This window comes from Sceloporus occidentalis, unplaced genomic scaffold (assembly GCF_023333645.1).
Source record: "Sceloporus occidentalis isolate IW3139 unplaced genomic scaffold, rSceOcc1.0.p SCAF_13, whole genome shotgun sequence".
Taxonomy (NCBI): domain Eukaryota; kingdom Metazoa; phylum Chordata; class Lepidosauria; order Squamata; family Phrynosomatidae; genus Sceloporus; species Sceloporus occidentalis.
The window spans coordinates 17867922-17893388 of NW_028316993.1; the positions used below are offsets into that span (position 1 = coordinate 17867922).

The 25467-nt window shown below is 42.7% G+C and overlaps 1 protein-coding gene across 2 annotated transcripts in view; it reads right to left on the minus strand.

Moving 5' to 3' along the window:
• MAN1C1 (mannosidase alpha class 1C member 1) overlaps positions 1-25467 on the minus strand; it is a 168854-nt gene that overhangs the window by 16009 nt on the left and 127378 nt on the right. For both annotated transcript variants that reach the window (XM_089478463.1, XM_089478462.1), the window contains exons 4-7: positions 24883-24963; positions 18253-18347; positions 9360-9483; positions 4498-4591 (exon numbers count right to left, since the gene is read on the minus strand). In XM_089478463.1, coding sequence (XP_089334589.1) covers positions 4498-4591; positions 9360-9483; positions 18253-18347; positions 24883-24963 — 394 coding nt within the window. The remainder of the gene's footprint in view (positions 1-4497; positions 4592-9359; positions 9484-18252; positions 18348-24882; positions 24964-25467) is intronic.

Sequence of the window (25467 nt, forward strand, 5' to 3'; positions counted from 1 at the left end):
CTGTGCAACTGTCATGCATGGACTCTCACTTTCCCCCTTCTTTGCTGGAGAGGATGAAAAATTAAGGTTCTTATCAGCACTTATAGTGGTTCTGTAATACAGTATCTAAATTCTGGGATGCAATCTTTTTTTAAAATAAATAATACCATTAACCACCATTTTACAAAAACCCCAGAGCCGGTCCTCATGGGCTTTTTTCAAGGGGACAATGCAAAGGCTTCTTAATAGTTATTTATTGGTACCTGTCAGATAGTAGCTGCCATTAGTAACTGTCATCACATGGTTTTCAAAAGATTTAAAGGAGATATCTGTGACAATCAGGTATAATAATATATGGCATCTAGCTTTGATAGAAAAATTAACCAACAAACTCAAAATAGCTAAAGGAAAGATAGACACAATTTTACTGTGGTTTGGAATTGCTGTGTTCAACATATGGCAAGAGAGAGAGAGAGAGAGAGAGAATGCTGGCCTTCAAAGACATTTAAGTCTTTGGGCTAATTGTGTAAGGACATAATTCTGACATCATCAATTTTGGTATTATGTCTGTGTCGCCGAATTGAAAAATAATTTTGTGTACTGCTGTGTGGGGTGGAGGTGGGGGGCAAGGGTGATGTTATAACATCAAACCAATTTTAAAAAATTCAAAAGAATAAAAGTAAACATTCTGGATCAAAGACCAGGACATACTCCAGAAAAGGAAGTAAACAAATAAGACTGGATCTGTGTGTACGCTACTCGTATACTTAACAAAAATAAAACGAAATGATGCATCAAAGGAAACCAAATTTTAACAGGAAGGGGGAGAGAATAGGAAGCTGCTTTACAATGTCAGGCCATTAGACAATCTAGCTCAGACCTTTTGTCAGTTCCCTGTATTACTGGGGGCAGCTGTACAAAGATTTCAGACAGGGTCTTTCCCAGTCCTACCTGGAGATTGCACCCAGAGTGTTTAGTATACAGTACAAGGCTTTGTACTCCGCTATGGTCTTCCCTTTCACACTGTGGGACCATAAAGTCTTCATCCTCGAGCTGTGATTGTGAGTTCCTGCATGGCATGGGATTAGTCTGGATGGCCCTTGGGCTCTCTTGCAACTCTATGATTCTACTCTTACAATGACTACCAGACACGGCACTGATAACTCTTCTGATCACTGAAAAATTCTGCAGTTTCTCTGGCTCCAGAAAATCCAGCAGTTATTCCCTTAGTACTTTCAGGCCTATCTCTACAATCTGAAGGGTGAGAATATTTCTTTCATGTGTGTACATTTCAGTAAAATTCTCAGAGAAGCTGATTGTTGCAGCCTCTAGCACTCCCTTCAGAATGGCAGCATACAAAACACTCTGACTTTTGCTATCTACCTCGATCAGCCATTATTTTCTCTTCACAGAAGAAGAAATGAACTGCAGGGGAATAAGGAGGGAGGATCTGATGCCAGTGTAGCAGCAGAAGGAAAAAAAACCATGGGATTTGACTGCATTGCGAGTTCAGAACCTCTGAGCAGCTGGTAAGGCCGTCTAGATTTTGTAGTTGTGATTCTCTGCCTGGAGTGACATATTAGAGTCCTGTGGAGGCTTCTATAGCCTTAGCAGATTGACGCCAGGGAGGTGAGCTGAGCAGAGAACCAGAATGCCAGGTGCGGCGATGTGTCCAGAATGCTGAATTATATCATGCTTTTCCAAGGCTACTTTTTCAAACTGCTCTGCTCCGCAACCTGCTAGCCTGGGGAAAATCTGCCTGAGAAACTGTTGGACAGATTTATAACTTTAAAGCACACAAGAGGGAATTTTATTTTTATATCTCAGCACAGATTCTTGAGGGCAACCAAGAATGTGCAAATCACCTTAAAAATATAAAATAATTTATCACATTTGTAGTTGGGATGCACATGCAGTTATTCTGGACCCATCCAGCTAGAATGCAGATTAATATGCACTAGTAGGGTTTATTTTTTGTGGAGGCTGTAGCTTGCTTATCTCTTTCACACTCTGAGGTTTGTCAGAATCCTGAAATCTTATTCAGAAGACTGACCAGTCCCTCCTGTTTGTCTGTGGCTCCAAGTCAAGCTGACAAGTAGACATCGCCTGAGCAAAATTAAGAGACCAGGGGCAATGGATGGAGAAAACAGCACCTTACTTTTGGAGATCACCCCTTGGGTTTCAAAAGGTAGAAACGTGATCTCACTGGGGCACCTGTGTGAACTGCATGAGCTAGAGACCTTTCCTTCTGTGTCCCCCCCCCCTTTTTTTTTGTCATACTTTCTTTATCCAGGTTATCTCTACTCTCATGCCCAGCCCCTGAAGACATAGACACAGCTGCACCACCTAATAAGTCAGGATTCTGGCAACTCTTGGCCTATGGTAATGAGCTGGATGGAGATTCAATGTGATGGAGTGGTTTGGTGACTGAAGCAGGACTTGGGAAAACCAAGGTTCAAATCCCAACTCAGCCACTGGGAGACCTTGAGCAAGTCATATTCTCTCAGCCTCAGAGGAAAGCCAGGACAATCCCCTCTGAACAAATCTTGCCTAGAAAACACCATGATGGGCTTGCCTTAGAGTTGCCAAAGTCAGAAACAACACGAAGGCACACAACAACAATAACAAATGAATTGAGTGGTATGGCATGTAGCCCACTTGGCTCAACTCCACAGTGTGACGACTAAACAAACCGGAATTGAACAAACCACTTCGGGCTGTTTCACGCTATCAGGTTAAAGTGTAATGATATGACTTAAATTGCCAAGGCTGTCTCTGGGATCCTGGGATTTGTAGTTTGATGAGGCACAAGAGAACTCTCAGGCTCTCAAGGGTTTGCTTCTCTCTGTGTTCAGAAATGAACTAAGCTGAGCTTGTGACTCTACCCTTCCTCCTAATGATCTGAAAGTTTCTTATACTTTTTTATTTTACTGATGAGTTCTCAATAGGAATCTATTGAGTCCAGATGGTAGCTACCTAAGAGTTCTTAAATGTGAAACTGCTGATTAGAGACTGATTAAAGAATCAGTTCACACAAAGGGGGGGAGGTCCCCCCAAAATCAATGTTTTAGGATCAGGGCTTGTAAATTTGTTAACAAATGATCAGAAGCAAGGGATAGGGGCAATGAGGACAATTTCCTGACAACACCCAGGGTATATAAAAGAAAAGGGATTGCAAAGAACTCTATGAGGATCTCTCCCAGTTGGGTGGATGGGCAATAAAATGGCAAACATAATTCAGTGTTAAGTGTGAAATGATGCCCGCTGCAGGGGAAAGCCCTAACTCTGCATGCTCACTGATGGGATCTGAACTGGCAGTGACTGATCAGGGACAGGATTGTGGAAGATAGCCCAAAGAAAATGAAAACTCAGTGTGTGTGAGCTGTGAAAAGGACACATCCCAATCTAAGGTTATCTGGAAAGGGACTGAAAATGCAACCATCATATCATGATGTCTTTATTTAAATTGATGGTGCTAACACTTGTGGAATACTGTGTGACATGCTGGTCATCACACTTCAAAGAGTTTGCACAGCTGGAAGTGTACAAGAGGACAACCAAAATCATTAGGGGGTAGGAAAGCTTACACACTTTGTGTCTCTTTAGGGAAAGCGGACTACAACTCCCAAGTCAAGGACCATGGTGGATTCTGGGAGACATAGTCCAAAAGTAACTTTTCAAAGCTCTGGTCTGATCCAGTAGGACTCTCACTCTTGTTAACTGACCTGACTCCACTGCCCATGAATTTTATTTGAAAAATATTCTCCCCATCATGCATAATTTTATAGTCCTTTCATTAAATCCCTGCTTATTTATCACCTACCTTCACAAATTAATCCCACACATGTTTTAGGTTTTACTTGTAGGGATATGCTCTGTCCCCACATTGTTATGGTCATCCTCTTTCTTGCTCCTCAAATTCTATTGCTCCATGGACAGCCATGGGGACTAGAGGGGTTAGACTCCTAAGATTGTAGATTTCTCCAGCTCCTTCCTTAGCTCTCTTTATAGGACTTTTTCATTCCTGCCTCCAGCTATGTTTCCAACCAGTAAACTGCTGCAAAAAGAACCTCCCGAAGGTAAATATAATCAGAGCTTAGAAAAATATATATTTTTAAAAACCAAAGATATCCTGGCCATAGTTCCTGGCGATTTGTGGCCAAAATAGCTGGGAAATTGTGAGACTTGGAAGTCCAGAAAGGACATTTTTTCTGAATACAGTTGGTGTGCTGTAGACACGCGAGAGATCACTCAATCATCAGCTTAGATGCACCTCCAGGTTAAAATACTTGGCAGGCAGAGGGCTCTAGGTGTGATAAATGAATCTTTTGCATCTGTTCAGTAGAATTAGTTCGAAGCATCCTGTGTAACAAACTCCTTGATTAGCATCAGTGAGGATTTTAATTTGGCAGCTAATGTTTTCTTGGCTCAGGGCGTGAAGACCCATGAGAGGCTAGGAAGTCAGACACACATCAATAAACGTATCTTCAGTTCCATCAAGAGACTGTTAATACTCACGCTGAACCCAGTTTCCAGTTACTGGACTGAGAAAATTTGGATAAAGTCCCTGTGGTTTCTCAATTCTGTTTAAGACTTTCCGGATATTCATCACCTATAGGGGGAGAAAGAGTAAACAGATATATTTTCCTTTCTGTGATTTCTTTTTTCCATCCACAGAAGCAATTTTTGAAAACCCACCCAAGAAAGTTTTAAGACTATCAATGGTTAATTCATTTCCATTAGCTGTAAAGTAATCTATATGGAAGGAAAACACTACCCATGGTTACTAAATCATTGGTTGTTGAGGTAAGCCTTTTCTATGTAAACCATAAAATTGCAGAATCATAGTTGGAAGGCATGATCCGTCTACTCCAATCCACTGCCCTGAAGGAATACACAACTAAAGCACTGCTGAGAGATGCCCATCCAGCCTCTGTTTGAAAACCTCCAATTTAGAGAAATCCACTATCCTCTGAGAATCCACCACCTTTCAAGGCAATGTAGACCCTGGGATTTCTCTGGGGTTACCAGGGCTTGGGAAAAGTCTTTTTCTGGTCTACAACCACTAATTAGGTCATTCCAAGAGCTTTAAGACGACAAAGTAACTCCCTATCATAGAGTTTTCTTGGCAAGATTTGTTAAGAGGAGGTTTGTCCTTGCAGTCATCTGAGGGTGAGTATATGTAACTTGCCCAGTGTCACCCACTGAGTTTCCATGGCTGAGTAGAGATCCAGACCTTGGCTACAGCCCAGTGCTCACACCACTACACCTTGCTGCCTCCCTTTGGAAGATTTTGGAAATATGATTTTCCATATATATAAAATCACATATAATATTTGGAGGAAGTTGCAAATTGCCCAACTGATTGTCTTTAAGACCAAAAGAGTAGAGAAATAATGGCAATGGACAGTCTCTGTTTTAGGGATGGGGAAAGTTACAGTCCAGATCTATTTGACAGAAGGCTCCAAGAGCCTCTTTCAGCCTTGCTAATGGTGAGGAATGACCACTAGAGCTGCAATCTAGAAAATTCTGAAGGGCCATCCTTCCTCCATACTTTGCTGCCAGTGGAGGCCATTCCATGGAATAGTGGTGTGGAACACAAGCTCCATGGGGGCATATTTCAGCCAGGCCTTAATACTTGAGCCAAAGTAAGAGCCAAAGCTACCAGAGCTGGGAACTCAAGATCAATCCTAAGGAAGAGGGAGGGAAGAATCAGAGGCCTCATTCCCACTTACTGAAAGATCCAAATCTCAATATGGCTCTGCTCCACTATGCCAAATTGATTCCAAAAGGTCCCTCGTCCACATATGAATGGGGACCTTTTGGAATCACTGTTTTTTGGCACGGACCTTCGTCCTCACCTGCTCCCCGGTCTGGCCTTGGCCCCTCCCCTGGCCTCCGCACTCCCTCCCCCGACCCGCCCATGGCCCCCTCCGCGCTTGCTTTGGCTCCTTCTCCGGTTGGTTCTGAGGCTGAGAGAGTGTGACTTGCCCAAGGGAGGTGGGTGGCTCAGAGGAGGAGGAGGCGCCCTGGAGAGCAGAGATGGCACCTGCCACTGGCTCCCCCGGTCCCTCCCCCCACCTGAATCACCACCGAACGGAGAGGAGGAGGATGGAGGCAAGACCTTTCTGGATCCTCCCATGTAAGGGAAAATCCGCCTATGCTCAAGCCCCATAGGAAATAATGTGGTGTGTGCATGTGGTGGAATGGTGCACACGCGCCATTGTATCCCTCCTCAAGCGGCTTCTGCATATGCTGGAAGCCGTGTAAAATGCAGCCGCCCATGGCGCAGCCACACTGTACTTGTTTCTACAAGTAGTTGCTTTGTCAATCTATTGCTTTTGCACTTAGTTTTATTTTAAAAAAAAAAGACCCCAAAAGGTGGCACTGGGTATGTGTGTGACATCTCTGGGGATGGATGACACACTCTCTCCTGCTATTTGTCCTTCTCCTTTTAAAAAAATCGATTTGGATCTGGTGTTCTCACTGTTAGGAATCATGTTATCATCGATTTTTGCCCAAAGAACCACCAAAAACTGGCTACCAAAATACCCTGGGCTTTTGGCATTTGCCCCGCATTTTTTCCACTGGAATCAATCCAATGAGGATTGGGATTAATTTCCAGTGGGAACTAGGGGCACATACATCGAATCAGGATTCAAGGCTTTTCCCAGTGGGAACGACACCAGAGACAGCAAAGACCTTTCTACTTGTCTCTAGAAAAAGGGAAAACCTATTCTGTTGCTATGCCACTAGAGCTGGTGGCCAAACCACCACCCAGACACTTCCTCCAGTTTTCACTTTGGAGTGAGCTTGTTTTCTCCTCTTCCAGAAACCAGAATATGAAGCAATGCATTCAAATTACAAGAAAAGAAATCAAACCTAAACAGCAGGAAGAACCTCTTGGCTGTAAGAGCTGCCTCAGAGAGTGGTGGATTCTCCGTCTTTGGAGATCTTTAAACAGAGGTTGGAAAGACATCTTTTAGGAGTGCTTTAGCTGTGTATTCCTACAGGGCCCTTGTGGCCCCCTCCAGCTTTAAGATTCTATGATTTTAGACTAAACCAGCCCTACATAGGCATGATACTAAACCATGCTTTGTTTTCCTTTGCTGCACCTTTGTAAAACCTTAATCCCTGCTGTGACTAAGGATTGACTACAGATGAGAATGTGAACTACACTTTGAAGTGAACCAGGTTTTGCCATACGCTATGCTTAAACAACACACCCATATTTATCAAATCATGGGTCAAGTAGCTTCTGACAATCCAAACCCACAGTAAAAACATGAGTTAGGGCAAACCAGGATGAAATGCTGTGACTGCATCAGGCTTTAATCAATCAAAAAGTTGGTTCCAGCCACGCAGTCGTGATGCACTGTCTCCAATAAAGAACATGGCATATTAATGACATGTCTGAGCGCACATGGAGATTGGCAGTGCGCTATTGAAAAGGCCTATAAGTTTCTAGCTACGAGCTAATGAGCTGATCTGCTTTTTGGAAGTCCATTTTCCTCTGGATGGCCGTTGCAACTGGCTCCTCCTGTGTGCTTTGTTTTCTCACACGGCTTTAGCTTTAATCTACAGCGTGTTCTGGGTGGTTGAATCCATTAACAAGGCAGTTCTCACACTTATTGATTGGCTGGAATTAATAACAGAATGGAGATGTAACTAGCCTTGTGGAAAAGCCTTAAGAACTGGCACCCCACAAAACTCAGAGCTTTCTCCGCCATTCCACGTGGTATTTTCTGAAGTACACACTGGGTTAATCCTGGATTTAATAATGGCTTTTCATCCCCCATCCCAGTACCTCTGTTCTGCATTTCTGCTTTTTGTCTTCCCTAAAACATCCAGTTTCCTGTCTCATATCTGCTTTTCCGCCTCGACTCTTTTCCATTCACCCTGTTCTCCAGCGCACTTCATCATTCTTATGTAGCCTTCCTTCAACTACTCTGCTGTGTGAATGCCTTATCTTCTCCCTTCTGTTTCCTTGGTTTCACATTTTCCAGCTACTTTTGTGTCTCCCTTTTGCTTGTCTCCTGCCCCCTTTCCCCTTGCCACCCTCTTGCATCTCCTCCTCCAGGGAACCCCTCCCCAACCTCTTTTCATATTCCCTGGCCACCAAGCAGGCAGATGGCTTTCTTGCCAACAACAGATCCTGGATGCAGGCTGTTCTGGACATTTCACTGAAATATTGGGGAGAACTATCAGAGCACTTTGTATCACATGTGGTGCTTTTAGCAGGTCTATTTCTGTTGGGCCTGAGGGTGGGGTTCTGATTCTAAGTGGAGCTATTTGTCTCCTTCAAAGTGGGCTATTTCTGAGATGTTGGGTGGTTGGGGAACAACCAATGAAAAGCTGCTCTTCACAAGCGTATCTAGTCCCTCACTTGTGTAATTACAGAAGCAGAGACTGAAACATCAAGGTAAAGTCTCACAGTAATAAGACGATCAGCTCCAGGTGACTCCCAAGGAATTAAAATAATCTTCTGAAGAAGGGGATTTCCAAATGACAAAATAAAAAGGACAACTAGGGCTATAAGCCAGCATGGTATAGTGGTTTGAATGCTGGACTACAACTCTGGAGACCAAGGTTTGATTCCCAGCTCAGTCATAAAACCCACCGGGTGACCTTGGGCAAGTCACATGCTCTCAGCCTCGGGGGAAGACAATGGCAAAATTCCTCTGAACAAGTCTTGCCAAGAAAACACTATGATAGGGTCGCCATAAATCAGAAACGAAGGCACACAACACCAACAAGGGCTATAAATGTCTCTCAGTAGTAATGCATCACTTTAAATCAACAATTAATTCTCTACATGCTTGAAACATTTGAGAAGGTGAGGATACGGGGCTCCATCCCCGGTAGGAATGATCTACTACCACACAGGTGCTTAAAGGAACCCCAAAATCTAGCCATGAAGATGGAAGGAAAATCTGTCTTTTAGAACCAGCTTTTCCAAGGGCTTTGCAGATTATGTGTGCTGTCCCCATTATGTCTGACAGGATGGTGCAAATAGGAGTGCCTTCATTTTGCTGACAAGACAGTCAAAAGGTGCCCCCATACAATTAACCAAGTTGCTTAACCCTGATGAGTCCCTGGATGTTAGCTCCAGTGTTGGAGGGAGAATGCTGACAATAACAGCTCCTGTGCTCCCTAGAGCAATTCATCAGACTCCCTGTTGCAGCCTTGAGCAGAGACAGCAAAGTGACTTGCACCCACAGCTCTGAATTGTCAGAGAGGCTGTGAGTGGATTAGTGTGAAAGCAAGAGGCCGCCACTTGTCAGTTCTGGCTAATACAATCTAACAAACTTCAATTATGTCCCAGGGAGAAAGCAGGAAGTGGTTGTAAGCAAATGTATAAGCAACAGGGAAGTACTTGCCTTTTCAGTATAGACTGGATTTCCAGACAGAGCTGAAAGGTGCAGAAATTCTAAGTGGAGGCTGCCAAATTCGGCTAAAATGCTGCTTCCTGCAGATGCCCATCCCCAGCTCCAGCTCATCCCACTGAAAGATAAGAAAACAAAACATTTAGCGCTAAGCATACAAAACAGAATTCCAGAATGATCTCCTCTGCCTAGTCCTGGGCACTGTCTAATTTGCTGCATGGCGTATCAAGAAGGTAGGTGTTTTTCAAACAATGTTCCAGGCAACACTGGGGTCCCTCAAGGAGAACATCACTAATACGCAAAATGCAACTTAGCTATCACTATGAATCAGAGCCCTGCAAATGAGCTAGGGATTCTGTGGCAAGCGTTGCAGGCATTGCTTGACAGACAAATTATCAGAAGGACCACTGCTCAGTGGCATAGACTCAGGCAAAAGGCACCAGGCCTCTCTTCTGTTAAAAATATCTCAAGTACCAGGTGATGAGAAGATTCTATCTTTAAGACCAAGTATGAATCATGCTGCCCTACAGATGTTGTTGAAGTGCAGCTCCCATCAGCCCTAGGCCAGCAGAGCCAATGGTGAAGAATGCTGGAAATTTCAGAGCAACCACGTCTGAAAAGCTGCAGGATCAGCCACTCTTGTCACTGGAAGGTTGCTGCCAGTCAGAGTAAACAATGCTGGCATCCATGGAATGACCAAACAATTTTGATAACAGAGCTTGGCAGGGACAGGGAGAAGTATGGGTCCCCCTCTTTTTTTCTGGAATATTTTTTGAGATGATTTTTTAAAAAACCAAAATTGGCAGGGTCTTTCAGCCAGCATGAACATTCACTGTGTTACTCAGATGATTCTGGGAATTGTAGCTCAAAAAGTATATTTCCCCCCAAGTGTTACGTCCTTGAAACTGACATGGAAAGAATGAACTCCTGGTAGCTGAAAACCACAGAGTTAGGCTTGCATTTCCCAAATGTCAGTGAGCTTCAGTGAACTAAAAGCAACAGAGCACAGTATTAGTGGCCAGGTTCATATGTCACAATAAGCCAGGCTTCTGATACTTTTGGTCAGTACAGTACTGGGTTGAGTGAACTCGCCATTGCTCTTGTCATGCAAGAGCCCAACCAAAAGTACCATCAGAGTTTAAACAGGTTGTGAGTTTGCACTGTGAAAATTGGATGCCTTAAAGAGCACTCAATTTTCACAGTGGCCACAGTTTTCAAAGTTAAGACTTTTGCACTGCTGGAGCTACAATCATGAAAATTGTTTTGAGGGAGCTTTATCCCTGAAATGATGTCACAGGGGGCTATGATGTTCCCCGTGTGATAAGGTCCTTAAGGTCGCCATAAGTCGGAAACGGCTTGAAGGCACATAACTCACATATCCCACCTCTTTGGCCTGAAAGACTTGCAAAACAGCTGCCAGAAGTTAAAAACACAATAAAGAAGCAACAAACATAATCATTTAGAAAGTTAGCAAAAGATAGCAATAGCTGATACATTTGGAGGTGTAAAACAACCCAAGAGCCTCCAAGTGCCTTAGAAAAAAAAATGTGTGGGACAAGGTAGAAAAATTTAAACCAGGAAAACCACTGTAAAGGTGGAGATTCAGTCCCCAACCCAGAACCTTGGGCATACTTGCAAGTCATCGAGACACAAAGGACTTCTGAAAAATTATGTGATCTGTTTATCAGGAATGCATCAGGAGCTTCCCATAACAATCCATAATAATAACTCTACAATAAATAACATTACAGTGGCTTCTTTTTCTGGCTTAGTGGAGGAGAGACTAGCCAGTTTTGATATCATTATAAACAAATCAGAGATGGAAGATCTGTGGCTTTTTTAGAGACTCTGAATGCATTATAGCTTCCCAGAAGCCTGCAACCATTACTGCTACTGTGGCTAAAAATTAATGTAAGTAATGGTTCCAAACTCTGACACACATTCACATGGAATGGAAACTTCGGCAAGCCATCATGGGGCAAATAGAGGAACCCAAAATATCCTTGGGAACAAATCCTGAACTCCCAAGTCCAAGGTTCTGAAGCAATCCAAGGTTGCTTCTGGTCTTAACCAAAATGACAAACACAGTCCCAGTTCTTAAGACACTACAAAGGTCCACTATAGTGTTAAGAACTTGCTCACCAGAGGTAGAAACTTTCTGCTCTGTCTTCTGTCTGCATCCTTCTCCTAACACAACAATTTCTTGATTATAGCCTTTTACAAATAATCTCTAGCTTCTGCACAGCAACCTATATCTTCAGGGATGGATCTGAAAATAGCCTCTGCAGCTGCTGGCTTGGGAGAAGCTCAGCGGTTTTCATTTCAGGAGAGATGGCATGCCTGATTTTGAGATCTCTTGATTAGCACAATCATGGGTGGCAGATTACTGTTAATGTCTCTCTCTCTGTTTAAAAAGGGAGTAATGGTTGTTGCAGTTGGGGGAGACAGCAGATGGTGCTAAAAGGCTTGTGCACCAAACTTCAAGTACTGCCACGTCAGAGATTTCTAGACAAATGCTTACTTGTTGAAATGTCTGACACCTTTCACCAAAAATGTGGGCTGTGAGCAGAAGACATCTGCAGGTGCGGAATTACAATCCCAGCAGAGATTATCTACTTTGCAAAGGATTATGAGAGTTGACAAATTCATGAACAGCTATTATCCATAATGCCTAAGTAGAGTCTCCATGTTCAGTAGCAGTGTACCTCTGCATAATGGGGGGCAAATGACAAGGGAGGACCACTGCTTCCATACTCTACTCATGAGCTTAGCTTGAAAACTTTGCCTTTTGGACTACAATTCCTATAGCTAGCATAGCCAAAAAAGTAACTTTTCCAAGCTCTGATAATGCTTGCTGGAGGACAGTAGCACACTCTTTGTAGTGCATGAAAATATGGATGCCTTCCTTCCTTCTCGATCTTCAACTACCGCTGGTCTGAAATGAACACAAGTCTGTCACACACCAGGAAAGATCCAGGATCTCCAAGGATGTGAGGGTGCCACTCTCTGGAACCATGGACATTCCCAGGGGACACATCTCAAAGTCAATGCAGTTTTAAATACTTGCCACAACCACTAAGATTAGCTGCCATTCTGTACTGTGCCAGAACTGGGCGTAGTTCCAGGCCTGCCCCAGAGTTCTTTTGGTGATGAACGTTGACATACATTATCGTTATAAGCTTTTTGCAGCACATAGTATATGGCAGACAAGCATTCCAGTCCTTTCACTGATGGAGTCCAGTATCCTCCCACAGCCAATGGGCCCCTAAACTATTTTTACCCAGACTTTCCCTTGCTGTTGATCCAGTTCAGTCCCCACAGATGGCTACATGGGGTCTCTGGGCCAGCGGACTCTCCCAGGGAAAGGTAACTGAAGATGAAGTCTCAAGGGTTATGGAGTGCAGAAGCAAATGAAGAAAATCAAAGTACATAAGTGTGACTCATCATCTCCATTAGCTATGAGAACTATGCAAGCAGGTCAGCGACAGAGGAAAATCCACTCCCCTATCCATTCTCAGCTTTCATATATTTTCCCAGACTAATGGGAAAAGTACCAAACTAACTGCCAAGCTTATGTAAAAGCATCAAACAAGATATCTAATGAGCATTTATCCTTTCCAAACCATTAGACATCTGTGAATATTTGGCTACAATAGCCAAAAGAACTCCAAAACCCAAGTGCATAGTGACAGTGGAGTTTATCAGACAATGGAAATTGGAAGTATAATCCAATGGCAATCAGAACGCAATCATGGGGTTTAATGTTATTGCGTGATAGACTACAACACACAATTTCGGGCAATGGGAAGTCAGTCCAAATGCAATCATGGGGTTTCACGTTACTGCGTGAGAGGTGATCATACGCAATTTCGGGCAATGGCAAGCTATTTTCGGGCAATGGGAAGTCAGTTCGAACGTAATTCGAATTCACGTAAATTCACTGAACTAGCAAATTCACTTGAATGCATTCTGACCCCACTTTCTTTTCATTCGAAATTATGAGAAATTCCTCCCATGTGATAAACTCCAGTGTCCCAAAGCACTACATACTTGCTCTTTTCGACAAAGAAAAACAAAGAGCCAGGTTGTACTTTTCAGGATGAATGAGGAATTCATTTTCCAAACCTTTAAATCCCCATCTTTGGGGCATCTTTAACCTGCTCTTCCTCCTTCCCTCTCTGACTTTCTCTCCACTCACTTCTCTTTGCATATCTAGGCTCAGACTGGAAGCCTGAGGGTAAGCCCCAGGGTTTTTCATCACTTGTTTTCTGTATGCTTGGCTACTGTACTTATGCTAGAAATAAACATTACATTAAACACACAAATGTTTGGCTCAGCATTTTAGCATAGTTTATTTATTTATTTCTGTTGCTGTTTTTTGTTTAATTTTTTTATTTTCGTATTTAAGATGGCGGTTGCCTAGCAATCCATTTTCTGTACCGACTGTAGCAAAAGCAAGATTAATAGGGTGAAGTTGTAAGAAATTTTGTGGACCATAAATCCTGCTTGGTTTACCTCTAGTAGAAACTTGCACTTTTAAGCTACAGAAAAACCAAAAAGTGTCCCTGTGTGTGTATAGGGGGAAGGGGGAGAAACTGCGTGGCCCTTTGTGTCTCCTTGGTTAGCAGCAGGAGGGCTCATGCTGATTTCTTTCCCAGTCAGACCTCTGATCATCTCATCATCATCATCACCATCATCAAGCATCATCATAATCTGCTGAGTGATTACCCTCAAACCCATGGGATTACACTCCCCTTACGTTCATTAAGTTTTCACTCAATCTCCATATCTCTAATCAAGGCATATTGTTCTTTCACAGACTGTAAAGATCCAAGAACTCTCCAAATATTTCAATGTCAGCCAAGGTCATCAATGAGACATGAGGAGCTGCCAGAACTTGGAAATGTTGTTGTTGCTACTGTTGTTATTATTCATATTATTATTATTATGGATTGCAACTTCCAGAATTTGGGACCTGTAGTCCAAAAACGGCAACTTTTCCAAGCCCTGGTTTGACCGGGACTGGGTAGCCTTTGGCCTGACTGCAAAAGGCCTCTGCAAGTGATCAGTTCAGACCTTTGGTAAGAGTGATCTGTCCTTCCCCTGAAGCTATGAAAGAAAGAATAAAGAGAAAGAAAAGGGGGGCAGCAAGGCGCATGTGTGTGTGATTGTTCAATGTATTGCTGGCTGAGGACTACCCTGGAGGAAATGTGGTCCTGGAAAGAAGGAGGGTTCCCCATTCTTGAGTCTAAATTTTAGAGCAATGTTCTCCCCTTCTCAAGGGTTTCCCCAAAGTATTTATAAAAGGCATAAAAGGGATTTTTGTTATTACTGTCAATGATTAGCTGTTGACAGTTCAGACTGATTGAAAGAGAAAAGCATGCACTTTTATAAGAACAACATCCCGAACCAGACCTTGAAAATTGATGGAACCAGTTTAGATGAATAAAGAAAGAGTGGCCCATCAAGAGAGGTGGGATAAGATGCATGAGCACTTGAAGCTCTTTTTGTAGCAAGGATGGAGAATGCGTGGGCTGACAACTATTTTGCCCTGCAGCTCTCATTAACCCTCACCACTGGCTTTATTGTTTAGAGCTGAAAGGAGCTGTAGACCAATAACACTGGGAGAGCCATATGGTCCCTGCCCCTATTACCCCTACCCCTATTATACAGAGACAGATCACTGGTACACTTAACACTATTCTCTCTCTTCTAATTGACCATAGCTCAATCAGGTCCAGCAGGAATAATCCTCAGGTACTTTCCTACACTGCCCATCTGAATTTCTTTCATGCCCGAGACTGAACCAGGGATCTCACATTTGCTAATAATATATTCTGCCACTGAGATCCTAGGCTCTTAATGAAGCTATACAACTCCAGGCTGTGACCACATCTGGAATACTGTACATAGTTCTAGTCACCATGCCTGAAAATGGATGTTAAGAGCTGAAACGGGGCTAAAAAGTCCCTTCAATACTCTTTTTCTGTTTCTGTCGATGACATTTCTATTCGACCAGTCCAGCAAGGTCATAGTCTTGGTTTTATTTTTGATTTGTCTCTGCCATCTATTCCCCAGATCCAGACCACAGCTAATGCATGTAGATTCTTTTTATACAATATTGCCAAAATCCGACCATTTCTCTCTTCCTCTACTGCCAAGATTCTGGTCCATGCCGTAGTGGTATTATGACTTGATTTCTGTAACATCCTCCTGGCTGGGCTTCCTCTTTCTCACTTCTGTCCTTTAATTTCTGTCCAGCATTCAGCTGCACACATTATTATATCTGCCCACCGCTCCAACCATATCTCTCCTTTGTTGTCATCCCTTCACTGGCTCCCCCTCCCTTTCCATATGCAGTATAAGCTCCTGTTACTGACTTTTAAAGCCCTCCATGGACTGGCCCCTCCTTATTTATCAGACATTATTTCTCCTCACCTACCCGCTCAGGCCCTCCGTTCTGGTAGTCAAGGTCTACTGTCTCAGCCCAGGATTTTTTCTGCCTCACTCCAGATTTGTCCCTTTTCACTTGCTGCCCCTCACTCCTGGGACCTCCTTCCCCCTCAAACATGGCTCATCACTTCTTTAATTAGTTTCAAAACTGAGCTGAAGACCATCCTGTTCAGAGAAGCGTTCCCAAGCATTGTGTGACTATTATTTGCTATTTGATGTTTTTAATTTGTTGCCTGTTTTACTGAACCCTTTCCTGTATTGTTATGTATTACTTATATGTATTATGCTATTATTTCTTAGATTGTATGCCATGGGCAGGTTTATTCTTGTCTATTTTATTGTTTGTATGTACAGCACTGTGCAAATCTACAGCACTATATAAATAAAGCATACTACTACTACTACTTATGGGGAAAGGTTGCACTGTTTGGAAGAAAGCTGAGTTAGGAAAGACACTAATTGTATATAGAATGATGAATGGTGTAGATGGGGGAGAAGTGTTTTCCCCTCTTACAGTGCTAGAATCTGGGGTCGTCCACTGAAGCTAAAGAAATCCTGCCACTTGAAAAACTGAAATATAAGTCTTGCTTGCTGCTGCTGTCACAAAAATTATGATTTAGCAACTGTTTTGAAGGCCCACATAAAGACATAAATTCAGGTACTGTATATACACCTGATAATGTGTTTTCATTTATTTCTCTTCTTATTCCCACCCCTCCAATCCTCTTTTCAAAACTTATTCTGCAACATGAGAACTGGAAACTTATTTTAAACCAAACCAAATCTGAAATTCTCAGGTTTGGGTTGATTTATATCCCTTGTTGTTTCTAAGCCTCCTTATTTCTAACTTGGGAATAAGACAATATATAAAGTGTGTGCATGCATGCATCTCCACACACACGTTTGCATTAAAAATGAGATAGGGGATGAAGAAAAACCTGCTTTCCTTGAAATATTCCTCCAATAGTCTCAAAATAGCTAATGCTCTTTGGCAGTCACTCAGACCAGCTGGCCATTGTAATGCAGTTTGTGTCAGAAGAGAGAGGGGCACACGTTCCCAGCAGCTGTTGGGCTTTTGGACAGAGACTGTGCCCAAGCCACACTTCCCTTCACAAAAGGAATTCAAAATGGATTCTTGCAAAAGCCTAATGGGTCACTCACAGACGCATTAGTGGTGGGATGTTGCCCACTCCTGCTTTAGAAGAAGCCAATATAGAAAAATTCAATTTCCCATGCCCATAGCTCCCCATGCCATCTCAGCTGAGGTATGTGGGTGTGAGGGAATGAGGAAACCTTCTTAAATGAGCCAGGCTGTATCTTGGGTTACAAGAGCCGGCTGGAGGGGCGAAGCAAAGCAGGCAGGGAAAAGGGGAATTCTATCTGAAAACTGCAAAAGAATGATTCGGATGGGATAGAAGTTCAGAAAATTGTGCATGGAATGGAGAAAGCAGGGAGAAAGTTCATTCTACATAACATTCAGACATGAAAAAGATGGCAATAAGAGGAGTGGTGACTGGTATACAGAGCTGAGACGTAAAGCAGTAAATGCTCAGTAGAGTTTAAGTTTGGATTTTAAAAAAATATTATCCATGTTGGTTACAATTTTGGCCTTCTTCCTCAACCTGGAGCCCACCAGAAGTGTTACATTAGAATTTCCATCACATATAGCCAGAACATTATTATCAGTAAGGTAATGGAAGTTATAGTTCCACACTATAAAGAGATGGGTTGGTTTAGGCCAATTCATTTTCATTCAGCACCTGAATATACAACTGTTACTGGGCATGAAACTTTGCCCACAAGCAGAGCTGAATGCTGCAGAGGTGACTGTCAAGTTAGCTGCAGAACTTCATTTCCAGGGCTGTGGCTGGAAAGAATCCAGCAACAATGACAATCATAATAAGTTTCTTTGTACCAGATTTTGGAGACCGATGACACTCAAAATGTGTCACAATTATGCTCACCTTACAACTTTCCTGAAAACACCTGGCTGACCACTGTGGAAATCAGAAGATACTTGAAGAAACTCACCTTTATTTTGAGTCAACAGGATTCTCCTATTCTTGCCCAAGATCAAGGGTGGGCAACTGTGGAGAAACTGGAGCCAATTTCCTAACCTCCAGACCAAGTGTAAACCATGCCATCTACTCCTACCAGAAAGACACCTCTGGTTGCAAAAAACCCGCAGCCAAATGCAATCTAAGGTTCCAGATGCCTGGGTGTGTACTCCTTGGCTTAAAGTAGAATCATGCTTCCTGAAGTAACAATTCATTATACTTAAACTACAAAATATATTTTGGGAGGGTGAGGATGTCTCAGAAGCCCACAAAAACAGATGGAGGGGGGGTGCTACAAGTATGTGGAACATAACTTTCCTATCTTGTCCTAGGCAGTGCATTTGTTAGAGACAACAGAATAATGATATGTGCCTTGCCTGCCCAGGTTTATGACTCCCCGTGGGATACCCGTTGGTGTGCTGAAGGCAGGAAGAAGCTTTTCTCCAAGTTCTAGAGCTTTACTCTTGAAGACCTGTGGGATGCAAAAACAGACAAAGAACAAGTAAGAAAATCAGTAGTTAAAAAGGGAGCAGAGGAGTGGGGAGAGAACTGTTTAGGGAATGCAAATTCTGATAGATTTATAAATACAAATCTCCATATGTTCAGCTCATAAAGAGGTACTTCACAGCGAATTAGGTTTGGTTTTCTATTCACACAGACTGTACTCTGGCTTACATTGAAAGAGAACCATTTGTGCATGCTGGCCATAAACCCTTTTTCTTACAGAGACTGGAACTGCTGCAAAAGACATGTTGACCACAATCAAACTAATGATGGTGAGAAATTGAATTCTGTGTTGCTGAAGAAATCTTTATTTTTCTGCTACTCAGTGTTTTGCAAAACACCTGCCCAATAAGCTTTTCCAAGGTACAAAAAGCCATCTCTCTGTAACATATGGAAACTGGACCCCTCCAAGGCTCACTGAGTCCAATTTGCATTTAGTTTTGTAAGCAAAATTACCTGGACTTGTTCTGACTCTGAAGCCATCCTGAGAAGGAGATGGAAGCAGGAAGGACTGCATCTAAATATGCTGTTTTGAATTAAGTTCCAGTGTGTGCAGCTGGATGGTACGTTGAGTCACCACATGCTTTTAGGACTCAAGCCCTTCTTGCGTGTTAAAATCTGTCATAAACAGGCTTATCCATTGGGATGTCAGTTAATTCTGTAGTGAGTGACAATGCAGTTTCCACACCACTGAACAAGGTGGCTGTTAAAGCTTATTTTAATCCCTCCATTAACTGTTGACCCTTATAATGGTAACTAATTATAATGGTAATTATATTACCAATTAATTATAATGGTAAGAGCAATTTGTTGTTGTGTACATTCAAGTCATTTCCAACTTATGGTGGGCTTATCTGGGTCTGAGAGTGCGTGACTTGCCCAAGGTCACCCAGTGCATTTCCACAGCCAAGCAGGGAAAGAAAGCCTGATCTCCAGAGTTGCAGTCCAATACTCAAACCACATTGGTTCTTAATATGCCCGTGTTAACTAAGATATTGTAAAAAGTTATTGCTTTTCAACACTAGAGGCTCTTCAATGAGACTGATTATTTCAGTCTGTTCCAGTCTGGCTTTCTAGCTGGTTTTCTGGCTGATTTGGGGCAAGAAACAACCTTAGTTGCCTTGGTGACTCAGGCTGGTGAGTGGATAGAGAGGTGCGTGTGTGTGTGTAGGGGGAAGGTTCGGTCCCAGTAGTTCTGCCTGGATCTCTCAGAAACATGTTTCCACTGACCATGGTAGTCTCCTGGGTCACCTACCTGGGGAAGGTAGGGGGCAGGTGTTATGATGGCTTCAATAATTACTGGTGGGTGTGCCCTGTAAGTGTATGGATGCGCGTGTAAACATCTAACTCCAGGCTCACTATGGTTTTCATGTTTCAGGGTTCTAATTTGTTCTTCACTCTCTGCCGCCATGGATTTAATTATCTACCCAGTATGACTATGATATGTCATCTGGAGGTGCTGGCATCATTGGGGGAGGTGGTGCAGCCTGCACTGAGTGACACCGAGAGAAAGGGTGACATCTGGTTGGGTCTTCCTGCCTCTTCGAGCAAACATGCCCCTTCTGTCCTGGCCAGAGACCCTCTCTAATTGCCCATTAGTAAGATCTATTAGGTCAGCCTAAATACCCCAAATGGGATCAGATCCCGTCTGATCTTGGAAACGAAGCAGAGTCAGCCCTAGCCAGTACTTGGACCAGGTGCTGTAGAGACTATATTTCAGAGGAAGGAACCGGCAAAACCATCTGTAAGTACAGTATTCCTTGCCTAAGAAAATCCTATGAAATTCGTGGGATCGCCATAAATCAATAGATGACTTTAAGCTCTATTAGGTTGCCAAGCATTAGAGAGGGATTATTTATGGTGGCCCTAGATCTTCTGTCTCCCTCCCTGGTTTTAAATAGACTTCAAAGATCTAGATGTTCTAATCAGCTTTTAAATGAATGAATGATCTTTTTATAAATTGGGATCATCTCTGATCATCCCCAAATCAGAAGATTAGAACTGATTATTCTTCAAAAAAATTAGGACAGGTTGTTCCTTTAAATTCTTTTAACATTTTTCTGCATTTTAAATGGAAAATGTTGCTATTCTTTTTTAAAAAAAGGATGTCAAAAAAGTGCAGGTAGCACCAACCATAACTACAGTGTAGGATTACTCTTGCCCAGAGTCTGAATGAAGAAGCTTCTGAAATCAGTCTGAGACCTGAAGGTTTGCCCTCCCACCCTTGAGGTAGCAAAACTAAGTCTCTGGCCAGGAACACAAGATATATCTCCAAACAAGCAAAGCTGCTGCAGCAATGAAGAAGGGAGATTTAATAGATGACTAAAGAATGCAGAAAGGATCCAAACTCATGTTCACAGATTTAGGGCTCAGTGCAAATAATTCAGCTGAAATAAACTACCTCCTCACTGGCAGCTTACATTTTTTTTTTTTTTGCATCTTCATTTTCTCCTGCTCCCCCTACAACATACATGTATTTTCTCTTTACAGGCAAACTCAGCTTTATCTGGGGAAATAGATGATGAAGTGGATTACATGAGTCTGTATCAACATCTGGCGTAGAAAACGTGGCGTCTCCTCGTGCATCTCTTAAGCAAACTGGAGCCACGTCTTTAAGCCAACTGAGCAAAGACTAACCAGTCTTTGGTTAAAGGTTTCAGCATCAAATCCTGCCACCTGATCCGCTGCCAACTGGGAGAAGCTGGCTTCTGGCTCTTCTCCACATATTCTTATGTTAATGCCCTGGCAAGCCAGCCTTAATTTATCTTAGGGAACTGTGACTGGAGAACAAAGTTCATTTACTTATTTTTTGTCCTCAAGAGAACATGGGGTAGGAGCCATTTTGAGCAAAGCATAAATATGTTTTCAGGAAACAGAGGCCACAGGGTGACTGGGTGAAACTTTAATTCCATCCCCAATGGTTCTTAAACTAAAATAGCAACATACCAGTACTGCACAGCTTTTTGGTGACAACTGATTCATACACAACGGGGCACATTCTCTGACTTGGCGTCTTCCAGATGTGTTAGATTACAGTGCCCATCTTCCCCAAACAACACAACTGTCACCTACGAAAACCAGGAGTGATGGCAGTTATGGCCTGTCACATATGGAAGGTGTGACTTGGGAGATGAACTTCATGCCTTGATTTTTATGTCCTGAGTTAATTTCTTCTCACTCATCACTGTTTTAGTCCATTTTCAAACCTTAGTATTATTACTTTTAATATCTCCTGATATGGGTGTGCCCAGACACTAAGATCCCCAACAGAAGCCCTCTTCTCAGTCCCACCACCTTCACAGTTATGGTTGGGGGAAACATGAGAGAGGGCCTTTTCAGTGGCTGTCCCTATGCTTTGGAATCCCTCCCTAGAGAAGCCCCCTCTTTAATGATGGTAGGTGAAGACTTTTATCCTAACAGGCTTTTAACAAAGATCTGTAAGTGAAGTAACACTGTAAATTATACTGTGTTGAGTTTTAAAATCTATTTAGCATTTATGTTTTTAATATGGTTTTAGTTTAATTTTCGATTTTATTGTTGGCTTTTTGTACATTTTTAAGTGCAGCCTTTTAATGCATGAACTGCCTTGAGTCCCAGCCCTGAGGAAAAATAAGATATAAATAAAGTTGCTGCAGGTGTTGTTACAACAAATTATATCTGCCACTCTGCCCCATTTTATCCCCAATAACCTGAGGATACCAGAATGGAAGCAAACTACAACCCGTTGTTAAAGGACAAATTGTCACCAATGTTAATCTGTGCTCAAGAGATTACTCACGATCATGCAAAGCTGGTTAAGTGACTTAAGATATCGAACACAAGCCTTTTACTCCTAGCCCTTCTCTGGCAACCCAAGCTGTCATTGATGACTCTAAGTCAAAAGGAGATTTCCTCACACTTTCCACAACTTCTCAGGCTTGGATCAGGCTAGCACAGATCTGGTTTAGGAAGAGGAAAGGAGACTGATCCAGTAGGGCAGTTTTTTGCTCTACTGAAACCCAGGTGACCTCAGTAACACGTATGATGTAGCAGAGAAGCACAGATCTTGGGTCATCTCTGTTGTAACTCTACACAACATTCCATACATGCACAACCCTCCCCATCAAAGCCCAAGAGTAAACAAATCTGTCAGTGCTACCAAAAATCCCTCTCCCTCTTTCTTCCCTATGAAATCCAACACGTGAAACATTTCCTAAGAAATATTCTGTTTAAACCTTTAAACCAGTTTAGAAAGCCTTCTGAAGCATTCTAACTCACAGAAAAGGTGTGTGCAATTGAAGCCCTCTAGCAGTTTTTGAATTGCAACAGCCACAAAATCTTGCCATAGGCTAAGCTAGCTAGGGCTGATGGAAGCTGCTGGCCAAAACCATCTGGAAGGCCATATCTACCCAGCCCCAATTAAAGCTCACCTGCAAGATCTAATGGAAGTGGAAGACTCTAGAAAAAAAGCTTCAGTGATCACAACGTATTTTCTGGGGCAAAGGGTGTTGGGGTCAGTATCACCTTTCACTGCTGTAACAACCTTAATGCAGCTTCTTCAATCTTTGCTATTGGATTAGTGCAGTTCTCTTATCCTGATATGCATAACTGCTGCCAGAACAAGTGGGAAGGAACTTGCTGTTTGCTCCAGCCTCTGCCTTGGATATTTTGTGCAATCTCTCTATGCCCACCATCACAAATATATGGTGCAATCAGTCTCTGCCTGTACTGGGGAGCAGCAGGAAAATAAGGAGGAACTGTACTGCAGTGGAATTTTATTGCTCAGCAAAATTCATTTTGGTAAGGCAGATTAATCTTTGTAGTACTGGAGGCTGCATCACCTTCAGAAAGCAGATGGCATTTACTCCCAGGAAAGAAACATTTTTGGAGGAACACAGTATGAGTTTGATAGAAGGGAGCAATGTGGGTTGTTAAACACTGCCCCCCTCCCCCCCCCCCAAATAACACACATGCAGAGATGAACATACACATATAAAGCTCATTCAAAGACTAGAAATTAAAAGCAAGCCACACTGGCTCAGATCACCAAGGCAGTCCAACTTGTGTGCTAGGCAGAAAGTCACTCTCTGAGGGCCAAAGACTGGTGTATTATTTTAAAGTGTTTGTTTCAGGAAGAAGAAAGTAATCATGGAAAGGCTCGAAGAGACAGCAAACCAACTGTAATTTGCACAATAATGCTAATTATACAGAGGGGCACCAAAATTCTCTCTCCTGATTCCTGGAAATCCTACACAGAGGAACCATCCTCTGACTAATCACACCTCACCTGTGTGCCTAATTATGAGGCCATAAATGAAAAGCTGAATTGTCCAAAGCATCCTGAATGCTGTGCACAGTAGTGGATATTGTACTTTCCCCCTGCCATTGCATGACATCATCTAGGTTGGTCTCTGGGTACTTTCTGCAAAACTACAGAATTAACCACAGCAGCCACCCCATGGTTATCCAACCAAAGCCACAAGGGAGTGAGGAATTCAAATGCCCCACCTCCGTTCCCAGGAACAGGGGAGAAAGGCAACGGCACCCTCCTGCTAGGGGTCCCCACCAACTGGTACTCAGAGGCTCTTTGATTCAGAACCCAACCCAGAGCCTTCCGGATGTCTTAGACACTGGCTGATAGTGCAAGCAGCTTAGTCCAACACATCTGCAACTGGCAGGGGGACTTTCATGAGTAGTAGCAATTGCCAGCTTTTACCTTCGATACCACCCCCCCCTTTTTTTTACTGGGATCATCTTGTTTTATAAAAATTAGTTGCTCTGTGTGTGTGTGTGTGTGTGTGTGTGTGTGTGTGTGTGTGTGTGTTTAAAGGCCTTAATGCCAAAATTAACGTACTTTCAGTAGAAAAAAAATGGAAATCCTAAAGGGAGTTTTCTTTGGACAAAGCTGCAGTGATAGTTGTGCAATTTTAGGGACTTTCTGGAGGAGACGTCACTGCTGCTGTTTTCCCTGTAACAGGGATAGATTCCTTACAAGGCAGAAGAAGGGACTGAGGACTTAATCATGCTGCCTTAAGAACTCCAATGGCTTTTGTTTTTTTTTTTTTTTTTTTGGGGGGGGGGTCAAAATAGCTGAAAACAGCTGCCGCTGAAAATGACAGTTGCCCTGCTGCAGTGCTTAACAGGACCCTGAGGGGCCTTTTGAAGGTTCCTCTCTCTGACATCCGGAAATTAACAAGTTTTGAACGCGAGGCCAAGATCGTGGCAAATGGCATTTCAGGAGGGACCAATGTACCAAACCAAAAAGCTATCTAGGAGGAAGTTTCCACGGGAAGAATCAGCTATACAGATGAGGCAGGCAAAGTAATTATGCAAAACTTAATTAACAGCTATCATCAGAATTTCAGCCTTCATAAACGGGTTATATTTTTACTTGCTGAAGTGAAGGGAACTATTTAGAACTATTTGGGGATCAGGGTTTCAAGGAGAAACTGCATATATGTGTGCAGCTTTCTTATACAGAAATATATTCCATACAGGAAATATGTAAGACCACCGGAACAAACCTCTTCGCCAGTTAGGTAATAAGCAGCCAGAAGCCCTCCAACATAGCGGATGTTCACTTCAAACAAGGATGCTTCACCATTCTGTGGAGAAAATACAGGACAGTTTTAGGTTATATGTAAATGAAAGTGTACATAGTAAGACAAGGGTATTCAAATGGAAAATGGAACCAAAACACGTTTTTAACATTCACAACTATAACTTGCAGAACATGTGATGCCTTCCAGATGACTTGGGTTACAACTTTGATAAAGCCTGACCACTGACCACACTGGCTAAATGATATGGAAGTTGTACTCCAATACTTCTGGAGGGCTCCAAGATAGAGAATATTATTTTAGGTGATGTGCAGAATATGAGATTGGATTTCCCTCTTGGCTCTTCCTCCTTATTAACAACTGACAAATTTCACCACATGAACTCATAGCACAAGCATTTCCTTGTCCCTATGACTGTTACATGGTCTTGAATCTGCAAGACCTGAGTAGGGATGTTGAGGACAGGATGATTTGAGAGGTCTCTCATTCACAGGGTTGCAGTACGTCAAATCAACTTGATAGCACTTAACAACAATAGCAATAGCAAGT